Genomic DNA, 18,508 nt, shown 5'->3' with positions numbered 1-18,508 from the left:
GGAGGCCCGGCACCAACAAAAAACAAATACTCAAGAAGACAGGAGTCTAAGCGAGTGTAGGGGTACCGTGGTTCCCAACAAACAGAACAAACAACGAAAAGAAAGAAAGGAAGACTAAAAACAAACTAAAGAACTACCATCAATCAAAGATAGAAGGATGAAGATCCCAGCTCTGTTGAAGTCTTCTATTCTTTGGAATGTCAGCAACATGCTTAAACGTCATAGCTTTATCCTTAATCACCTTCTGGAGGTGCATCTTCATCGCCGGAAGAAAAAGGGTTTGATTGCGAAAAAGCACATTGTTACGCTCTTTCCATATGATGTAGCACTAGGGGTGTCAACGGTTCGGTTCGGTTCGGTTTTTTTGAAAACCGAACTGAACCGAACCGTTAAAAAATCTTCCGAAGGCGGGCGAAACCAAACCCAACCGAAATTTCGGTTCGGTTCGGTTCAGTTCGATTCGGTTTTTCGATTTTTAGCTTTTGGTTTTCGGTTTTCTTTTTTTGGGTGGGGACGGCTTACCTTCTGTATATGCTCCTTAAAAAATTATTAGATTAAACAAGAGCTTTGTCTTCTCTCAAAGTCTGCGTACAATCACCAAGGATTTTCGAACTTTGTTGGAAACAAGAACTCAACCTGAAGATTGAACATCGGCTAAATCTATTTTCAAAATTTCCCCCAAAAAACAGATAAAGCATCCATCTTCATTGTGTACCACTCAGCACAACAACAAAATTAACACTCGTCACACCAATGGAAGCGAAACAACAATGAGGATCTCACCTAAATCCACAGAAAATCTTCGTACGGGGAAAAAGAAGAGCCGAAGCAGAAAAACAAAAACCCACAAAAAAGAAAATAGCAAAAATGGTAGATGGACAGAGTGTTCCTCGGAACCAACGCAGCAGCACAAATCAAAGTTCGCGTCGCAACAGAAAAACAAAACCTTCGCCTCAACACCCACCAAGAAAACGTCTCAAAGAACAGAAAAAATGGAGCAAAGCAAGAAAAAAAGGAAAAAAACCCAGATACCCTCTGCATACGACCCAGTGACAGCATTGAGAAAAAGAGCAAAAGAGATCTTTGCAGAGGAAGATGTAGGCAGAGCGATCAAAGGAGAATCTTACCGATTTGAACTAGCCCAGTTCACTGAGCAAGCAAGAGGCGCCGCAGATCTAAAGCCACTGGCGGCCCCTCAGTCGCCGTCACCGTCACAGAAGGAAGAGGGACGAAGGAGAGATTTGCAGAAGAAAGGGGCCCTGTCCTCAATCGGTCGTCGTCGCCGTCGCAGTAGCCGTCGCCGTTGGGAGAACCAAAACGAAACTGATCGTCCATTCCCAATATTCCACTTGAAGTATTGCTGGAAATGTTCTCGCAGGTTTAATATCTTTCTCCACGCCCAAGAGCAATGAGTAGGACACGGGACAACCCAAAAGTTTTCCCTCTTTAAAAAAGTAGAATGGATCCATTTGCACCAAAGGGATTCCTTATCAGAGAAGAGAATCCAAATGTGCTTAAGCATAGAAGCGATATTATTCTCCCGAAGAGTTCTAATACCCAAGCCTCCTTCTTCTTTTGGAAGAAAAACATCACACCAAGAGACCTTAGCACCTCCAGGGCCCATCACTGGGCCTTTCCAAAAAAATTGCCGAAACATTTGTTCAATTCGGTTAATGACCGAACAAGGTATAAAGAAAACGTTGGCCCAAAAGGCTTGGATAAAGTGGAGTACCGACCTTATAAGTTGAAGGCGTCCCGCAAAAGAGAGGAATCTATGAGTCCAAGACTGGAGACGCGCCGTGATTGAATTTACCAGAGACACACAATCCACCTTACCCAATCTTGCAGAGATAACTGGAACTCCAAGGTAACAAAAAGGAAGGGTGCCCATCTGGAAGCCCAGTTTATTTAAAATATCCTGCCAAAGATCATAGGAACCCCCAGAGAGAAAAAATTCACTCTTTCTAAGGTTCGGAACAAGCCCACTCCAATTAGAAAATTTGTCGATCCCATCCTTAAGCAATTCAATGGACGGCAAGCTAGCTTTAGCAAAGAGTAATACATCATCAGCAAAGAAAAGATGAGAGAGTCTAGAGGGCTTGCAACGCCAGAAGAACCGAAAATCAGGACGCCTAGTTTGGATATCCAAGAGGCCAGTAAATATTTCCATCACAAGGGTAAAGATGTAAGGAGACATCGGGTCACCTTGTTGAATACCCCTACCACTCGAGAAAAACCCATGGAGCTCCCCATTTATAGAAACCGAGTATTTAGGGGTACGTATGCAGACCATAATCCGGGCAATAAACTCCGAGGGGAAACCAAAAGCTTGCAAGCAAAGATCAATGATATTCCAATCCACCGTATCATAAGCCTTCTTAAAGTCAACCTTTATCACGCATTTAGGCCAATAAGGATCAAGGTGGAAACTACCAAAGAGCTCTTGAGCAAGAAAAATATTGTTGCTTATATGCCTACCTTTAACAAAAGCATTTTGGGGTAAGCTAATAATAGAGGGAAGCACATGAGAGAGCCGGTTGGCAATAAGCTTGGTGATACACTTGTAGATGGTGTTCTGACAAGCAATTGGCCGAAAATCGTTAACATTAGAAGCATTAGGGACTTTGGGAACCAAGGCCAAGATGGTCGTATTTATCTCCCACAACAACTTGCCTGTTGTAAAGAAATCTTTAGTTGCCAAAATAACTGAGGGTCCAACTATTTTCCAAGAATGCTTAAAGAACTCTACATTATATCCATCGGGGCCAGGGGCTTTACCCACTGCAAGAGAGAAGAGCGTATCTCTAATCTCAGCATCAGAAATAGGGCTAGAGATGAAACACACCTGATCCTCATCGAGGGTGTGACTTAGAACCGCACGCATCTCTTCCAAAGAAGGCCGAGCAACTGGAGGAGAATACGCCAAGAGCTCACGAAAATGATCAACAAAAAGGTTCTGAACTTCAGAAGGATTTGAAGTGGTGTAGTTCCCATTGGACAGCGAAATAATTATGTTATGAAGATGCCTTTTGTTTACCGATTGATGGAAAAACTTTGTATTGAGTTCCCCTTCTTTCAGCCAACGAACTCGGGATTCCTGTCTATAAAATGATTCTTCTTGAAGGAGCAAATCTAAAAAAGACTGGAGCTGAAGTTTCTCTAATTCAGCAAGCTGAATATTATAAGGGTCAACCTGGAGAGCTTCTTGAGTAACACATAACACCTGTCTAGCTTCAGCCGTTCTATAGGAGAGATCCGAAAAAAACTCCTTATTGAGCTGCTTCAATCTACATTTAAGGAGACGAAGCCTGGAGCAAAGCATAAACATCAGAGTACCCCTAAGCGAGGAGTTCCAAACTTGAGAAACCATATTAGAGAAATTCGGGTGGGTAAGCCAAAAGTCGACGAACATGAATGGCTTGCAAGACTTAGGGGCAGGGAGGATCTTAATGACCATCGGAGAATGGTTCGAAATGCCAGGGGCTAAAAACGAAGCTTCAGAGAAGGAGAATTTAGTTGACCAGCATGAATTAACCATAACACGATCGATTTTCCTTTGCTTACGGTTAGGACCCATCAACGTAGACCAAGTAAATCTGTTACCCGTATATCTGAGATCATCAAAACCAACTTGAAAGAGACACTCACGGAACTCATCAAAAGCTGGGATCCAGCCATTAGAACCGCCCAACCTATCCAAAGGGTCACGGATCGCATTAAAGTCTCCTGCTATAATCCAAGGAGAAAGCAAATGAAGAGAACTGGTCTGAATAAGATCGGTCCATAAAGGCCGTCTAGAGACAAATCTATGCTCAGCATAAACCACCATGAGAAAGAACCATTTACCAGAACTAACATTAGAAAGCTTTCCATGAATAGCTTGATCCGAAGAAGAGTTAACGATAAACGAAACTTCCAGAGGATTCCACCCCACCCAAATTCTTCCATTAGAGGAATAATTATAATTGCTTTCCCAATTCCAACTCGGCAACAACACAACAGAGACCGAACCGAAAGCACCTTAGGAAATTTTAGTTTCAACTATCCCAATACAGCATAAGTTATTGGACCTAACGAAATTCCTAATCTCCGCTTCTCTCAAGTGATCACATAGACCCCTTATATTCCAAACTCCTACAATCATAGCTATATATAAGAGGGAGAGGAGCTACCGGCATTTAGGGGCCTCCTTCGACTAGTCCCCTGTTTCGGAAGAGCAGTCACCTTGATTGATGGAGCTGGAACCTGAGGGATATCCTCTTTGATAGGAGTTGTCTCAATTTCAGCAATACGATTATCATTAATAGCAGGCTCTCAAGAGTCGTTTGGCTCAAGCTCCTCAAAGCTACTACTCATTACACTAGCCACGTCCTTAGAATCTTCATCCAACGAGCCAGACATCACAGAGGCATTTTTTTAAAATCAGCTCCATTAGGACAATCGAAGAAGAAGGTCCTACAGCACTAGGCTTAAAGATCTCTTGGTCTTTCTGAACAGATTTGCTCAAAGGTGGAAATAAGGATTCCGCATTGTCTTTGGACTTCAATGCAGAAACAAGAGGTGTAGAAGACTTACCCATCGCTAATGTACTGGGTTGTTGTTTCTTTTTCTTGTGGGTCACTTGCTTCTATCCTTCATGCTGGTCACTTTGGGCCACAAGAACTTGAGTATTCGAAGAAGGCTCAACAACAGTAGGAGTACGAGACTCCACAGCAGGAGGGACCGGGACTTCAGCAACAATAGGCACCCAAGAATCCACAGCAGGGGGAATCGGGACTTCTACTCTTTCACATTTATGGCCAAACACATGGCACTTGGGACAGGAGATCGGTCTCCACTCGTAGAAGATGGGGACAATGAAGGATTCGCCATTCAAGAAGACTTCCACTGTTTCACATCTTTCCAGCTTAGCAGACACTTCAACGCATACCCTTGCATAGGATAGTTGTCTCATTTTTTCAGTAAAAGGGTCTACATACAACGGTCAACCCACCGCACTTGCTATTTGGCTAATACCAGGAGCTGACCAATAAGCGAATGAGATGTTCTTCATGTGAATCCAAACGGGCACAGAGGATTGCAGATACTTCCTCAACTCAAGAGTGGGGTGCCATTGTTTAAGGATAATTGGTACTTTATCCACCGTTAGCGGGCCTTCATCGAGAATTTTCCTGCGATAATCATGATTCGGAATAAAGAAGAAATAGAATCCTTCATCGTTAGCTAGCACTTCCGTTAAATGAGATCCCCAAGTATCCTTAAGTACCGATTCAATCATTTTGAAAGGAACTCACTTGCCAACAAAGTAACCCACTAGACAGTGGTTCCATTTCGGATCAGCAACATGCATAACATCCTCAGAAAGGTGGACAACAGCATTTTTCCCAACAGAAGTTGGGGGGATTTAGCTAAGTTCATAGCCCTTCGCCGAAAGTTTAGCAACACTAGCCCAGGATCGGGTTGGGGGGGCTTCTGCATATTTGGTTTTTGGGCATCAGGCCAAGCCACAGCAAGGCCACAAGAGCCGAATCTAAGGCGGCTTCTGCTACGCCTATTCCCAACTTGGAATTTCTCAAAAGGTCGGCCCATACGATTTGTAGGGTTCAAGGAAGAAGCCATACCCAATAGCAGCAGTAACGAAGCACAAAAGAACTAGAAACCGTAGCCAAGATTTCAAAAGTCGACAATCAAGCCATACCAGGTGTTTAGTCACGATTTGGGGAGGAAAAGACAATGCTGGCTACCAACACATAGCTTTACCTACCAGTCAAAGCCCTACAAAGCCCAACGACCAGTAGCGTCAGTTACACAGCAAACCAGAAGCAGAACCCTAGTCGCGGCCTTCCATGTTCCCCAAACTTGAGACAATACGAATCAAGCTCCACAAGGGTCTAAAGGCGGTCCACAGACAACCATTCTCACCAAAAATCAGCCCCAATCATCAAGAAAATCAATAGGAATCAACCACTCAACAGAAGCCAGGAACAGTGAAAAAATCGCCCAAAATAGAGAGAAAGTGACAGTAAATTTCTTCTTCGAAACTGTACAAAATTTCCGTTTCAAATTTTTCAAAAAGTGCTCTTTTTTTTTTTTTAAAGTGTAAACTTGATATTGAATTCTCATTCGCATGAAATGCTCATTAATTTAATTTTTTTCATGATGAGTGAAGACAAACATTATGAACATGACCATATGTGCATACTTGGTACAAAATTTTGTAAGTAAAGTTTGTATCAAATTTTTCTCGAGTGCATTTTTTATTTTAATTTTTTATAAAGTATAAACTTGGTATTGAATTCTCATTCTCATGAAATGCTCATCAATTTAATTTTGATCATGGTGAGTTAAGGAAAATATTTTCAACATGGTCATATGTGCATACTTAAAAGAAAATTTTATAAGTAAAGTTCGTACAATAAGAACTAGCAAAAAGAAGAGTATCTTATACATCTCAACATGGACCCTTCCATACATGACATCACAATAATGAAGCAATATAGTTCATTGTTCAACTTCATCACAGTGAATACTTAAAATCAATATTACAAAAGTTGGAAACACAAAGTCAACAAATCTCACGCATATTGTGATCCCTTGCCATTTTATTTGCAATACTTATCCTAAGCATGTTTATCCCAGATGCCTGCTCATGCGATGTATCATCTGCAACCTCCACTTCTGTAGGTCCAAATGGATACTCCGGATCTTCATATATGGAAACATTTATGTCCATCCTATCTTGATCACGAATGTAATTATGAAGAGCATAACATGCAATTACAACAAGTGCTTGCTTCTGAATTGTAAATTGAGGCATATGTCTCAAAATGGTGAAGCGATTCTTTAATGCCCCAAATGCCCCCTCAATTACATTTTTTAGTGAATAGTGCTTATAGTTGAACAACTCTTTTGCTGTTCTTAGCCGTCTCCTACTCCCTCTATACTCGCTGAGATGATACCGTTCCTTTTTAAATGGAGTTAAAAACCCGGAAGTGCTGCATAACCAGAATCTACCACGTAGTATTTCCTACAACATGATATATATATATATATATATATATATATATAAATTTGTTGTGATATTCAACCATAATATAATCACAAATGTCTATGTAAACAAAGTAAATACCAGGTGGTGGTCGGGGAAATTGCAATTAAGGAGTTTTGAGTGCTGCCGAAAGTACTCGACAATCGTTTGCAGATCCTTCCCATCCAACATACACAAAAGTAAATTTCATATCAAATGAACAAGCACACAACACATTCTAGGTGGTAGTCCCTCTCTTGCCTTTAAATCGAACCTCCGAGACACGAGATAATAGCATTTATATGGGTGTCATCCATAGCACCTACGCAATCCTGTCAATTTATTACCAATCTAAAATTATATAAGATTATGAACTACATGTATTTGACGGTATAAAGTCGATATAGAAATCATACCTTGAAGTAGCGTTTATGGCTAGGATACATAAGAATTTCTTGTGGGATGACATCAAAGGACGGTGGTTTGATTATCTCTTTTGAAAGTTTGATAATTGCTTTCAACACTTTGTTGAAATACTTGCTGATCGTTTCTCCAGAATGTTGAAATCTCTCACATAAATCTCTATTTGAGCTACCGTGACAAACCAAAGATAAGAATATCCCAATTTGTTCATCTATTTGAACAAATTGACTATCTTTCAACCAACCCCTTACCCTCATTAAATCACATAAATTCAAAAAAAACATGTCTCTCCATCCTAAAGGCTTCATATATCATATCTGAATGTCCATAAACAATCTCCATTATCCATTCGGATCCTAATAATTTACTGTCCCTAATGGGTTCTCTTGTATGCACGGACACGTCAATCGCAACCGTGCACAACCACGCTAGCAATACGTGAAGATCATCATCATCCAAGAATTGTTCAATTGGTTCTACCTGTTCACTAGATATACTATTTGATCCCTCTTCCATAGTACATATACCATCACAAAAATATAAATACATCAATATAGATTTTGAAAATATATCCAATAACAGTCAATAACATAAGTCATAGTCTCAATAGAAGATACCATTACATATAAGTACCAAGAGTCTCAACACTAATATCTTTAAAAACAAAATATTAATGGATAACATAAGTTATACAGTCTAATGAAACCCCATTCAATCCATAATATATTTCCAAACATCTACTAAAGATGATCAAGAAGTCCATTTCTCCTTCCAGGTGAGGATTTAATGAAAGCCACCCTCCATGAGGCACTATCGCATGCTCGTTCCACTGCTTTATTATAAACATCTTGCTCTATCTCAGGCATACTAATTAGAATACCATCACAGTAGATACGAAGAAAGGGTCTACAGGTGATGGCGTAACCCCAGAGGCCGCAGAGCCACTACTAGATTAACTTGACCTAACTTTCAAAAATTCTTGTATGGCTTTACAAGTGTCATCAATACTGGTTTGGTTACTCTTCCTTCTCCTCTTAGTATGTGGAGTCCTATCCAATTTGTGCTTTCCACGAGTTGAAGTTGCAGCGTTGTCTGATGTAAAGACTCTCTCATCAATGTGGTGTTCACTGAAGTCATCTGTATGGCCACCACCATTATCACCATATGCATTGCCACCACTGTTGTCACCGCCTACATTGCCATCACCATTGTCATCTTCCTCCGACACCGTCAAATCTTGAGCATTTCCTATGGCATATTCCCCAGTAGCATATGTATCACCAAATACAATACATAGCTCGGGATACCGAGGAAATCTATCCTTCTTGAATTTTGCCCACTCAACATTCTCCTACAATTTTCACATAATGACATTTCAGCAATATAATCATACATTTTAAAATTTACATATATAATGACAACAAAATGATCAAAAAGTTAAAAAGATACCTTGATGTGAGATTCTCATATACTTGGATCATCGACAACAACTCTTTTATTCACATTATCCCAACTAAATCTAGATTGAGACATAAGTTTCTGAAAACTGCTATACTGTTTTCTCAGTTTGTTTACCTTGTTTCTCAGCTGGACCATGCTATATTGGCATCTTGTCTGTCTAACGAATTCAGTTTGTATATTCCTCCACCCTGCTTGGTTGAAAGTAGGAGAGGTGCGATTTCCCTTTTTGACCTCATCCACCAACAAACCGATAAATAGGTTGGTTATAGACTCGGTCCACTTTGCACTGAATGTCTATCTCTCATATGCCATTTAAACTTTGACCGGTTGAGCAGCATATGAGTTATGAGTTAAATCAATAACATAATACTATACATGCCATACACAAAATCATTCTCAAGATATGCAAGCGGAGAAGACTATAATGACAAAATTGACAATTCTTGAACTAACTTGTATAAAACATATCATACGTTGCATTTTGAGCTACAAGAACTACATAGTACTATTACTATCAATGATCAATGAAACAGAATGCTCAAAATAAAATAAAGAGCATTGTGAGAAACCTACCATGTCAAAATATAGGTCATATTTCAAACACTACAATAAAAGGAAATGTGAAAAGTTCAATCTTTCTCCAAATGAACCTAAACAACTACTCTCTCCAACCCGTCTTTGAGCTGTGAAATCCAAATGATCAGCCTGAGCATTTCATTGTAATGCTAGATATAATATGCAACCATGAAATTCATCCAACACAAGGCAGCATTACCCTTGGTTCTTACGTTCAAACACATAAAGAAGTTCTTAAAAGTGGCTCCAGTCCTTCAGTGTTTCCTCTGTAAGTTTCTCAACTAGAGTCCCTCCCTGTCAAAAAGATAGCTCTCATGGTGATTTTGGATGAGCTCATGGTTCCTCAGCATAGTCTAAATAAATTTACCGCCGAGTCACTCGAGCGAGCAGAGCAGCGACGCTCACTCAAGCGGGCAAAGAGTGAGCGCTTGAGCGAGCAAAGCGTTGCTACTCGCTCGCGACGCTCACTCGAGCGAGCAAAGAACAAAGCTGCTCGAGCGAGCAAAGCGGCGACGCTCGCTCTTGCGAGTAGAGTGTTGCTGCTCTGCTCGCGATGCTCGGTCGAGCGAGCAAAGCAGAGATGCTTGCTTGAGTGAGGAAAGCGAGCAGAGCAGTGATGCTCACTCAAGCGAGCGTCAACTTGAGCGAGCAGAGCGCTCTTGCCCGCTCGCAACGCTCGCTCGAGCAAGCGTCGCGCAGATCCAGGCAAGCCGGCTCGAGCGAGCCATCGCACTTGAGCCCCAAGCAATAGTCGCTGCTCTACTCGCTCGGGCAAGTAGATTCCGCCGCAGATCTGGGCGAGCAACACTCGCTCAGGGCTCGAGCACAAGGGCTCGCTTGAGCGAGCGTCTCGCAAACTGGGCATGCGGGCTCAAGCGAGCTGTCATGCTCGAACCCCGAGCAGCCATTGCCCGGATGTGTGAGGGGTGGCTCTCGTTGAAGCCCTTGTCAAACGATGAAGGAGGAGCAGCAGCTGGTGAAGGATGAAACTTACCTCGAATCAGAAGCTTCAGCCGGTGAAGGAGCAGCAGTTGTCGGCACCAGAGAGAATAATGAGTTGGGAGGCGCCGGATCGCTCGATGGAGAACCTGTGAGAGACACTAGAAAAGGGAGGGACTTGAGAGGGCGTAGGGCACTAAAGCGAGAAACAAAAAGAAACAAGATTTTCGTGTTTTTGTTCTTTTCGGGCCTTCAAAAAGTGTTTCTGGAACAAAAAAAATAACTTTTTTTCTGTTTCTTATTTTCGTTCCAATTTTGTTCCGGTAACCAAAAAACAATTTTTTTTTCATAAACAGAAAAAATAAACACAACCATGCACGCCCTTAGATGATGGGTAGAATTGTTTCTTGATTGAAGGAAACTGTTGTGGAAAGCAGGCTATGTGGTGTTGTTGACATGTTGTATAGGGATATGGATGTAGAATTTTTTCGTAGCAAGATTTTGTATTGGACTTGTCTTTGGGTGTATGGTTGGTGATCGTGATTGTGATGATGATGGAGAACTCTTCCTTGATTCTCCGTTTCTCCCTATCGTGAGGTGGTCGTTCGTCTCGTTTTCGATGTATACACGGAGGAGGGTCCATAAGATGAATTGTGGACTCGTGAAATTTCTATTATTATTATTATTATTATTATTATTATTATTATTATTATTATTATTATTATTATTATTATTATTATTATTATTATTATTATTATTATTATTATTATTATTATTATTATTATTATTATTATTCAAGATTGGATTTTGGAGCTATTTCAAGATGGTAATTTTAGATCCTTGGTGATGATAGAGCAAGGCCATGATCCGTTCACTCCAATTGTATTGTCTTTTATCGGAGTCTCCAGTGTTAAGCTGCTTTTGGTCTATTTTAGATAGCACGGCAGGGTTATTGTAGATATTGCAGCAGCTAAGGTTGATTTATTGTTGCAATTGGCCATTATATATGGAGGCTAAATAATGCTTTCTTTCATAACATATTGCAATTCTTGCTACAGAATCAACGTTCATTTTCTATTTGCTATTTTGTATTGGTCTCTTGCTTATATGTACTTGGGATTTGACATGAGTGCTTAAGATTGCTGGTGGGACTTTTATTTATTAATTTAAACATGAGAACCTATTGACTAAAGGTGATGGAATGGTGAGTTGTTTTCCCTGTCTGAAGTAATTGGTTACAGTGCTTGCTTAGAGTGTTCTTCATTCTGTTTTAGTTGAGGTCGAGTATGTAGCTTGGGTGCCATTCTTTTTCTTGTAAAGATTGTAGTTCCTGCCTGGGTGTCTTTGTTTGATATTTGGTGCACAAGTAATTTAAACTTAAATACGAAACACACTAACTGAAGTGCTAGATGCACCTATCCTTTCTTTTGTTGGGTTAATTCAGGGATTTGGACTAAAACTATTTTTTTGACCCCCCATTTAAAAAAAAAAAATGTGGCAAAAATTGATGATTGATAAATGCAATATGATCTTGGGAAGCACATGTCATAAAGTGTTTCATATTGTTTGATGAAGTTTTGGGCATTGATTAAATGGAACATTATTTACAAATTGTTAAAGTTTGTAAATTGTTGAAGTTCCTTATTGATAAAAATTATTATACACAATTACCTGCCCAAAGGCGGTTATTGTGTATATTAATTTGAAAATTGCATGAAGATAAATTCCAAAACTAAAAGATGGGGATTTATGACTCAAAAAGATTTATCTGCCCAAAGGGGATAAATTTTTTAAAGTTATATGTAATTCCCATCTATATTGATATATTAGAGATGAATGATGGGGATATGTGACTCAAAATGTTTATCTACTTAGAGTAGATAAATTTTTTATAGTAATATGTAATTCCCTTTTATGTTGAGATAATGGAGATATATAATTTAAAGGATTTGTCTGTCCAAATGGGATTGATCCTTGAAGATTATATGCAATTCTCCTTTATCGTCTCTATATATTGATATCATGGAGATGTATAATTTAAATAATTTGTTTGCCCAAATGGGATAGATCATTAACAATTATATGTAATTCTCCTTATTGTTGCTTTATAAACTTCATGCTATGAAAAATAGTGGTGCATTATACACTCTGCCCAAGGAGTTTATAATGTACTAATTATTTTTGTTGAAATACCTATTGCCCATAATTGATCTTATTGCATTACGTGTGGCAAACAGTTACTTTTACTATAAATAACAACAATGCCATAGTTGAAATGTTAATTGGATCAAATATTATACTGTTAATGACTTAGTCAAAAAGGGAGACATTGTGATTAAGAATATTAGAACTGAATCCATATTGTCCGATCTTCTAATAAAAACGCTTACGACCCATTTTGTTTAAAGAACATATAAAGAATATGGGTGTCGTAGATTCTTTTGATTTCTTTTGTTAGTGGGCATTATATAATTTGTATTTCTGGATATTATAGTTATATACAGATTGATAATGCTTTTATGATGTTTATTAAAGCATTTATTTTGATAATTGTTGTTATTGATTCTATGGAAATATAAAACAGTATATTTAAACAAATTTTAGTTTAAAGATGACTAGATGTCACTAATTATGAAATCTCATGTTGGATTGTGACATAGTCATGCAATTTCATGTTGTTTAGAAATTGCGCTAATGTAGTTTCATGTCGTTAAGAAATTGCATTGAGGATCGATAAGAAATGGTGTATATTTTGATCACATGTTAGCATTATTTCTTACTACACTACTAGGCCCATGATCCATGAAAACATAATGTTTATTATATATGATTATGGAAGGTCTTGTGTTGTGACATTTTCTTAATACATTGATCTCCATAGTCCTATACTAAGGTTATATAGGATTTGATTGGTTTTGATATGCCGTTATTGGAATATTATTTTTTTAAATTGTGGCCACATAAAACAAAATTTTCAGTTATTAACCCGATAGTGTCGTTTTCAATATAAAATATTTTTCAAAATAAAATAAGTTAATTAATGTAGCCAAGTGGGAGAATGTTGGAAATTTCCTATAATATTGGCTTACATTAATTAATTGATTTTCTATTTTAAATAATCGGGTTAATGGATATTCCAATATTTGTTGAACCCTAAAGTGATCTGATTGAATTGGGTATTGGCATCTATTAATAACGGCCTGGTCGAGCAGCAAAGTGTAGACAATTGTGTTTGACTGAAGCTCGTAATGGGAAGGGTTCAGTAGACACGCTATTGATTAGGGTTTGCTAAGTCCCCTCTCTAGCCTATAAAACGATATGTTATACCTATCAGTTACTTTAATCCCATTGAAAGCTGCTATACTGAAATAGGTCATAGAGAGAAAGATATGACATTCCAATATATCACTGGTTATTAGATTGATCTATTTTCTTTAAGTGAAGCAATGGCTCAAACGAGATACGCTTTAATTCCGCCGTGTTTATTAATCTTGGTATTTTACAATCATATATGGATCCGTTTCTTCTTGATTGATTAGTTATTTATCTGAATAAATTTTCTACATCCTCTACTAGACCCAACTGTCCATCTCAACCATTCACATTGTCAATCTCTTTTGATTCATTGCTATTGGTTTCTCCTAATTTAATCCTACTCCTCCTCCATTGTTGCTTTTCTTGTTGCCAACGACGCTACCCACCAAACAATTGTTATTCCCGTCGAGATGCTATGAGATATGGCTAGGGAGGAGGGAGGTAGGGAGGGGTGAGCAGCGACTGACATGTGATAGAAGGGGCAAATGGTGCCGGGAGGACATGATTGGATCTGGAGTTGTCGGCAAGGAGGATATAGGTGGAAGTGCGTAGGGTGGAGTGGGCGGTGATGGAAGCAACACAAACATAAGGCAATTCGGTTTGTTAAAGGAACCATGAGATACGAAGCAAGAAAGAGGGCGTATTAGGAGGGTTTTCGATAATATCTTAAAGTGGTAGGATTATATTTTTTACAATCCAAAATATTCAGTTGATTTTTTTTATTTCACCGTGGTTGTGTTATTAGATGGGGATGGTCACCGGGGTTTAACAAGGAAGGGATTGTTGTCAAAAGATCATAATCTCATCGTCCCTCTCGAAGGAAGGCGATGGCGTGCCGTAATGAAAGGTAAAAGAAAAAGGGAAGGGAAGAGTGCATGGTGACGAGGATGAAGGGATTTTTTCTTTTCTAACGGGGAAAGGAAACGCCTCTCCTCTCCCGCCACTCCCCCCATACAAATTTCCATTTTATATTTTTAATGGCGGAATTTTGCGCTCGCAGGGTACCCTGTACCCAACAACGCGTACCCCACTCTCTCTGCACGAGTTCCACGAGACCACTCTCTTCTTATGTGCAGATCGCACCTTATCTTCATTGTCCTTCTTCTTCTTTTTATCTCCCAACTCCGTCATTCACTCATTCATATCTTCGCGATCTCTAGAGTTACCACTAACATTTGAGGATCGGAAAATGGAAGTGCCGGTGATCGATCTGTCTCCGTACCTGGAGATCTCGCCCGCCCTGAGCAGCTCCCGCCCGGAGGAGGTGGCAGACCAACTGGGGGCATCGCTGATGGGGCTGTGCGGGGAGGTGAGCCGGATCCTGAGGGAGACGGGGGCCCTGATGGTGAAGGATCCCAGGTGCTCCGCCCTCGACAACGACCGCTTCATCGACATGATGGAGAAGTACTTCGACGCCCCTCCTCACTTCAAGCGCTTCCAAGAGCGTCCTCACTCCCATTACCAGGTCCACCCCCCTTCCCCCTCTCTCTTCTTCTTCTTCTTCTTCGGCTTCCTTTCGCTTACCATCTCTAGCTTAGCTTGCTCACACAAGTCATCGACAACGTTCATGTTATTTTAGAGCGTCATGTCTTTGGAGACGTCTTTGCTTTTCGCATTTGTCCTCCTTGCCTTCAACCATCAACTTTTCTTGTTCAACTTAATGAGTACTAAAGAAAACAAAACAAAAAAAAAAGCTCAATCCGAGTATGTTTTCTTAGCCATGCACTATGTAGCACAGACATGAACACGTAACACTCGATACGACACGTCATTTCTAAAAAATAAAAAATTTCGAAACGTTTCAACACGTTATATATTGAATATATATTTTTAAAATAAATAAATAATAAAAAAAATCATATAATTAATTTATACTAAAAGTATTAATCTAATATTTGTTAATAATAAAAAGAGCTTCAGGTTTTTTTTTTTTTTTTTGACAACGGGAGACTAGTCTTTCCGTAGCCTGTATTCTCAAGTAGCGGATATGACAGGTTGGAGTAACCCCTGAAGGCATAGAAGTTCCCAAGAGCTTGGTGGACGAAGAAATCCAGGAGAAGTTGAAGGCAATGCCCGAGGAGGTCCGGCCAGCTATCCCAAAGGGCCCGGATCTCAAGTGGCGGTACATGTGGAGAGTAGGCCCCCAGCCGTCGAACACCCGCTTTCAGGTCTTCCATCTCCTCTTTTTGCTTCTTTGTGTTCTCTTTTTGTCCTCCCCTCTGTGCCCTGGTTATTCATTGACCCGTCTCTTAAGCAGGAGCTGAATTCGGAGCCTGTCATTCCCGATGGTTTTCCTGAATGGAAGGAGACCATGGATGCCTGGGGTTACAAAATGAAATCAGCAGTAGAGGTGATTCACCAGCATGATCCTCTATCCGTTCATACTCGTTTTCATTGCAATCGGTTGAATATTTTTTGTCTGATGTAATCCGATATGGTGCGTAGACCGTCGCCGAAATGGCAGCAATCGGCTTTGGCTTGCCAAAAGATGCATTCACTTCTCTGATGAATCAGGTGATGATCATATAGCTTTGAATTTTTCTGCAAGTTCTGCTCGACTTCAGCTCCATCATCGAAATTGGAGTTTGGAAATGAAAAACTAGTCTGAGTGAATTTCCTCCATCATGCATCCTCTCGGATAATCTTGAATGTGATGTTTCCCACATTTACCACTTATTAGCAGTGTAAATCCACAGAATGTTCTTTTTTTGGTAGAAGTATGTAAAAGATATCATGAAGCAATACAGTGTCCCCGTTACTCATAGTGACTTAATTAATCATTATTCACGCTGTTGCTCACGCAGAAGACCTTTGAGACCATTGTTGATAGTGACTTCTTGCCAAACTTGCTACCCTCTGACCAAACAGAGTCACCGCTTTTTGCATTACCTTGATGGCTTTGTTAAAGACTTAAGAATGTGCTGTGGCAGAGATGGGCGTTGCTGGCTGTCTTCGAGGGCACTTGTTCTAACCGGAAATCTTCATCTTTGTTCATTCCTTGTTCTATATAATGTTTCATGTGATGAAGTATGGTTTTCGATTTCCACAGGGACCACTTCTTCTTGCCCCGACAGGAAGTAACCTCCGCCAGTACGGGCAGGAGGGAACCGTGTTTGCTGGGTATCACTACGACATTAATTTTCTTACTATTCATGGTAGAAGTAGATTCCCTGGCTTGAACATCTGGCTAAGGAATGGACAAAAGGTTGAAGTGAAGGTTCCTGTCGGTTGTCTTCTTATTCAGACTGGAAAGCAGGTAGGGTAATGCAGAGGCAAGCTCTGTTATCCACTCTGAGAGACATTGATGTCAAAAGGAATAGTTCAGAAAAGTCATTCCTCTTATTTTCCAAGCTATCTTTGACTTTCATGTTTCTTTGTCAATATCTCCAAGATCATTCCAAGCATTCGCTTTCATTTTGCATTGCCAATAACTCTAATATTATTTCCTGGCGTTCCTTGACCTGCCTTACCAATATTGATTTACATATGTTGCCTTCCTCGTGCAATGGCATTATACTGCAGATAGAGTGGCTAACTGCTGGTGATTGCATAGCCGGTATGCATGAAGTTGTTGTAACAAGTCGGACAATGGATGCTGTGGCAGCTGCATCAAAGCAAAACCGCAGCCTCTGGAGGGTATCTTCGACAGTGAGTATCAATATGGGCCGCTACTGTCGGTATTTGGATAATTGTGTTAATTTTATATGGACCTTGCAGTGCTCAGTTTAAATTATGATCAGAATTATGTGTATGTTGTCTGACTTATTTTATCTGCCGTGTGTAGCTGTTTGCTCACATAGCAACGGATGCCATGCTGAAGCCTTTAGGCCATTTTGCGGATTCCCCACTTGCAAGCAAATATCCTCCCATGTGCGCTGGAGAATTTATCAAACAAGAACTTGCTGTGATCAATCTGAAAGGAAGCAAAGGAGAATCCTGATACTCTTGTTCCTTGGACGACTCTGGTCTTTGAATAATCAGAACAGCATAGCATGTTCAGTTAATTTGAAATGTAACGAACGGCGGTTGTTCTTTTTATATCCCTTGTTTGCTAAGTTTAGGTCAGAAGGCATCAGAACCGTGAAAAAAAACCCAAATTGATGTAGAATGGTGCTGCAAGGACCGCCCGTGCGTGTGTTTTTAGTTCATTGGTCTGGCTAATCGTGACTTCAGTCAGATAATAATATACATTTATGGTGTGTTTGTTTGCGTTTTTATTTTTTGTTCATAAACAGAATTCTTGTTTTTTTGTTCCTATTTTTTTGTTCCGGGGAACAAAAAAGAACAAAAAACGCGTTTGTTTGCATTTTTGTTGCAAATCTATTTTTTTTGTTTCCGGGGAACAAATTTGGAACAGAAATAAGAAACAAAAAAAAAAAAAACATGTTTCTTGTTTCTAGAACAATTTGGAGAAACAAATTCTCTCCCTTCTTTCTTTTCTTCTTCTTTTTCTTTGGCCGGTTGCCGGCCTCGGCCATGATCGGCGACCAATCGTCGAGAGCCGACAACACCATCGAGGGCCGGCGACTTTGCTAGAATGTTGCCGGCCGAGCCTCGCTTGCGCCGGCGATGCTCGTCCTCGCCGGACCACCGCCAGGCGACCAGTGGCTGGAAGAGGCTCAGCTTCGCCAGTCGATCGCCGACCATGGCCAAGGCCAACGACTGGCCAAAGGAAGAAAAAAAAGAAAATTAAAAAATATTAAAATAAAAATATTAAAAAATTAAAAGAAACAAAAAACGAACACAAATTTATCAAATGTGTTTCTG

At 40.0% G+C, this 18,508-nt stretch overlaps 1 protein-coding gene and 1 long non-coding RNA gene across 2 annotated transcripts; one reads left to right on the top strand and one right to left on the bottom strand.

Moving 5' to 3' along the window:
- Positions 1 to 498: 498 nt before the first annotated feature.
- LOC108955813 lies at positions 499 to 1,199 on the bottom strand. The gene is made up of 2 exons (XR_001981961.2): positions 1,128 to 1,199; positions 499 to 584 (listed from the first exon to the last, which is right to left on the bottom strand). It is a non-coding gene; the product is annotated as an uncharacterized LOC108955813 (long non-coding RNA).
- Positions 1,200 to 14,880: 13,681 nt separating this feature from the next.
- LOC120289005 lies at positions 14,881 to 17,956 on the top strand. The gene is made up of 7 exons (XM_039303402.1): positions 14,881 to 15,206; positions 15,736 to 15,909; positions 15,999 to 16,091; positions 16,187 to 16,255; positions 16,791 to 16,997; positions 17,264 to 17,389; positions 17,526 to 17,956. Exons 1-7 carry the CDS (start codon positions 14,931 to 14,933, stop codon positions 17,679 to 17,681), a joined length of 1,101 nt encoding a protein of 366 aa, XP_039159336.1. The 5' UTR covers positions 14,881 to 14,930; the 3' UTR covers positions 17,682 to 17,956.
- The last annotated feature ends 552 nt before the right edge of the window (positions 17,957 to 18,508 follow it).

The sequence above is a fragment of the Eucalyptus grandis genome, chromosome 10, assembly GCF_016545825.1.
Source record: "Eucalyptus grandis isolate ANBG69807.140 chromosome 10, ASM1654582v1, whole genome shotgun sequence".
NCBI lineage: Eukaryota > Viridiplantae > Streptophyta > Magnoliopsida > Myrtales > Myrtaceae > Eucalyptus > Eucalyptus grandis.
This window is presented reverse-complemented; position numbering and strand designations above follow the sequence as displayed.

Bases quoted from the DNA above. Each gene is read 5' to 3' on its own strand.
- LOC120289005 (XM_039303402.1), top strand. From the start codon at position 14,931: ATGGAAGTGCCGGTGATCGATCTGTCTCCGTACCTGGAGATCTCGCCC. The intron at 15,910-15,998 runs GTCTTCCATCTC...TCTCTTAAGCAG, and splicing joins CGTCGAACACCCGCTTTCAG to GAGCTGAATTCGGAGCCTGT. The intron at 16,092-16,186 runs GTGATTCACCAG...TATGGTGCGTAG, and splicing joins AAATGAAATCAGCAGTAGAG to ACCGTCGCCGAAATGGCAGC.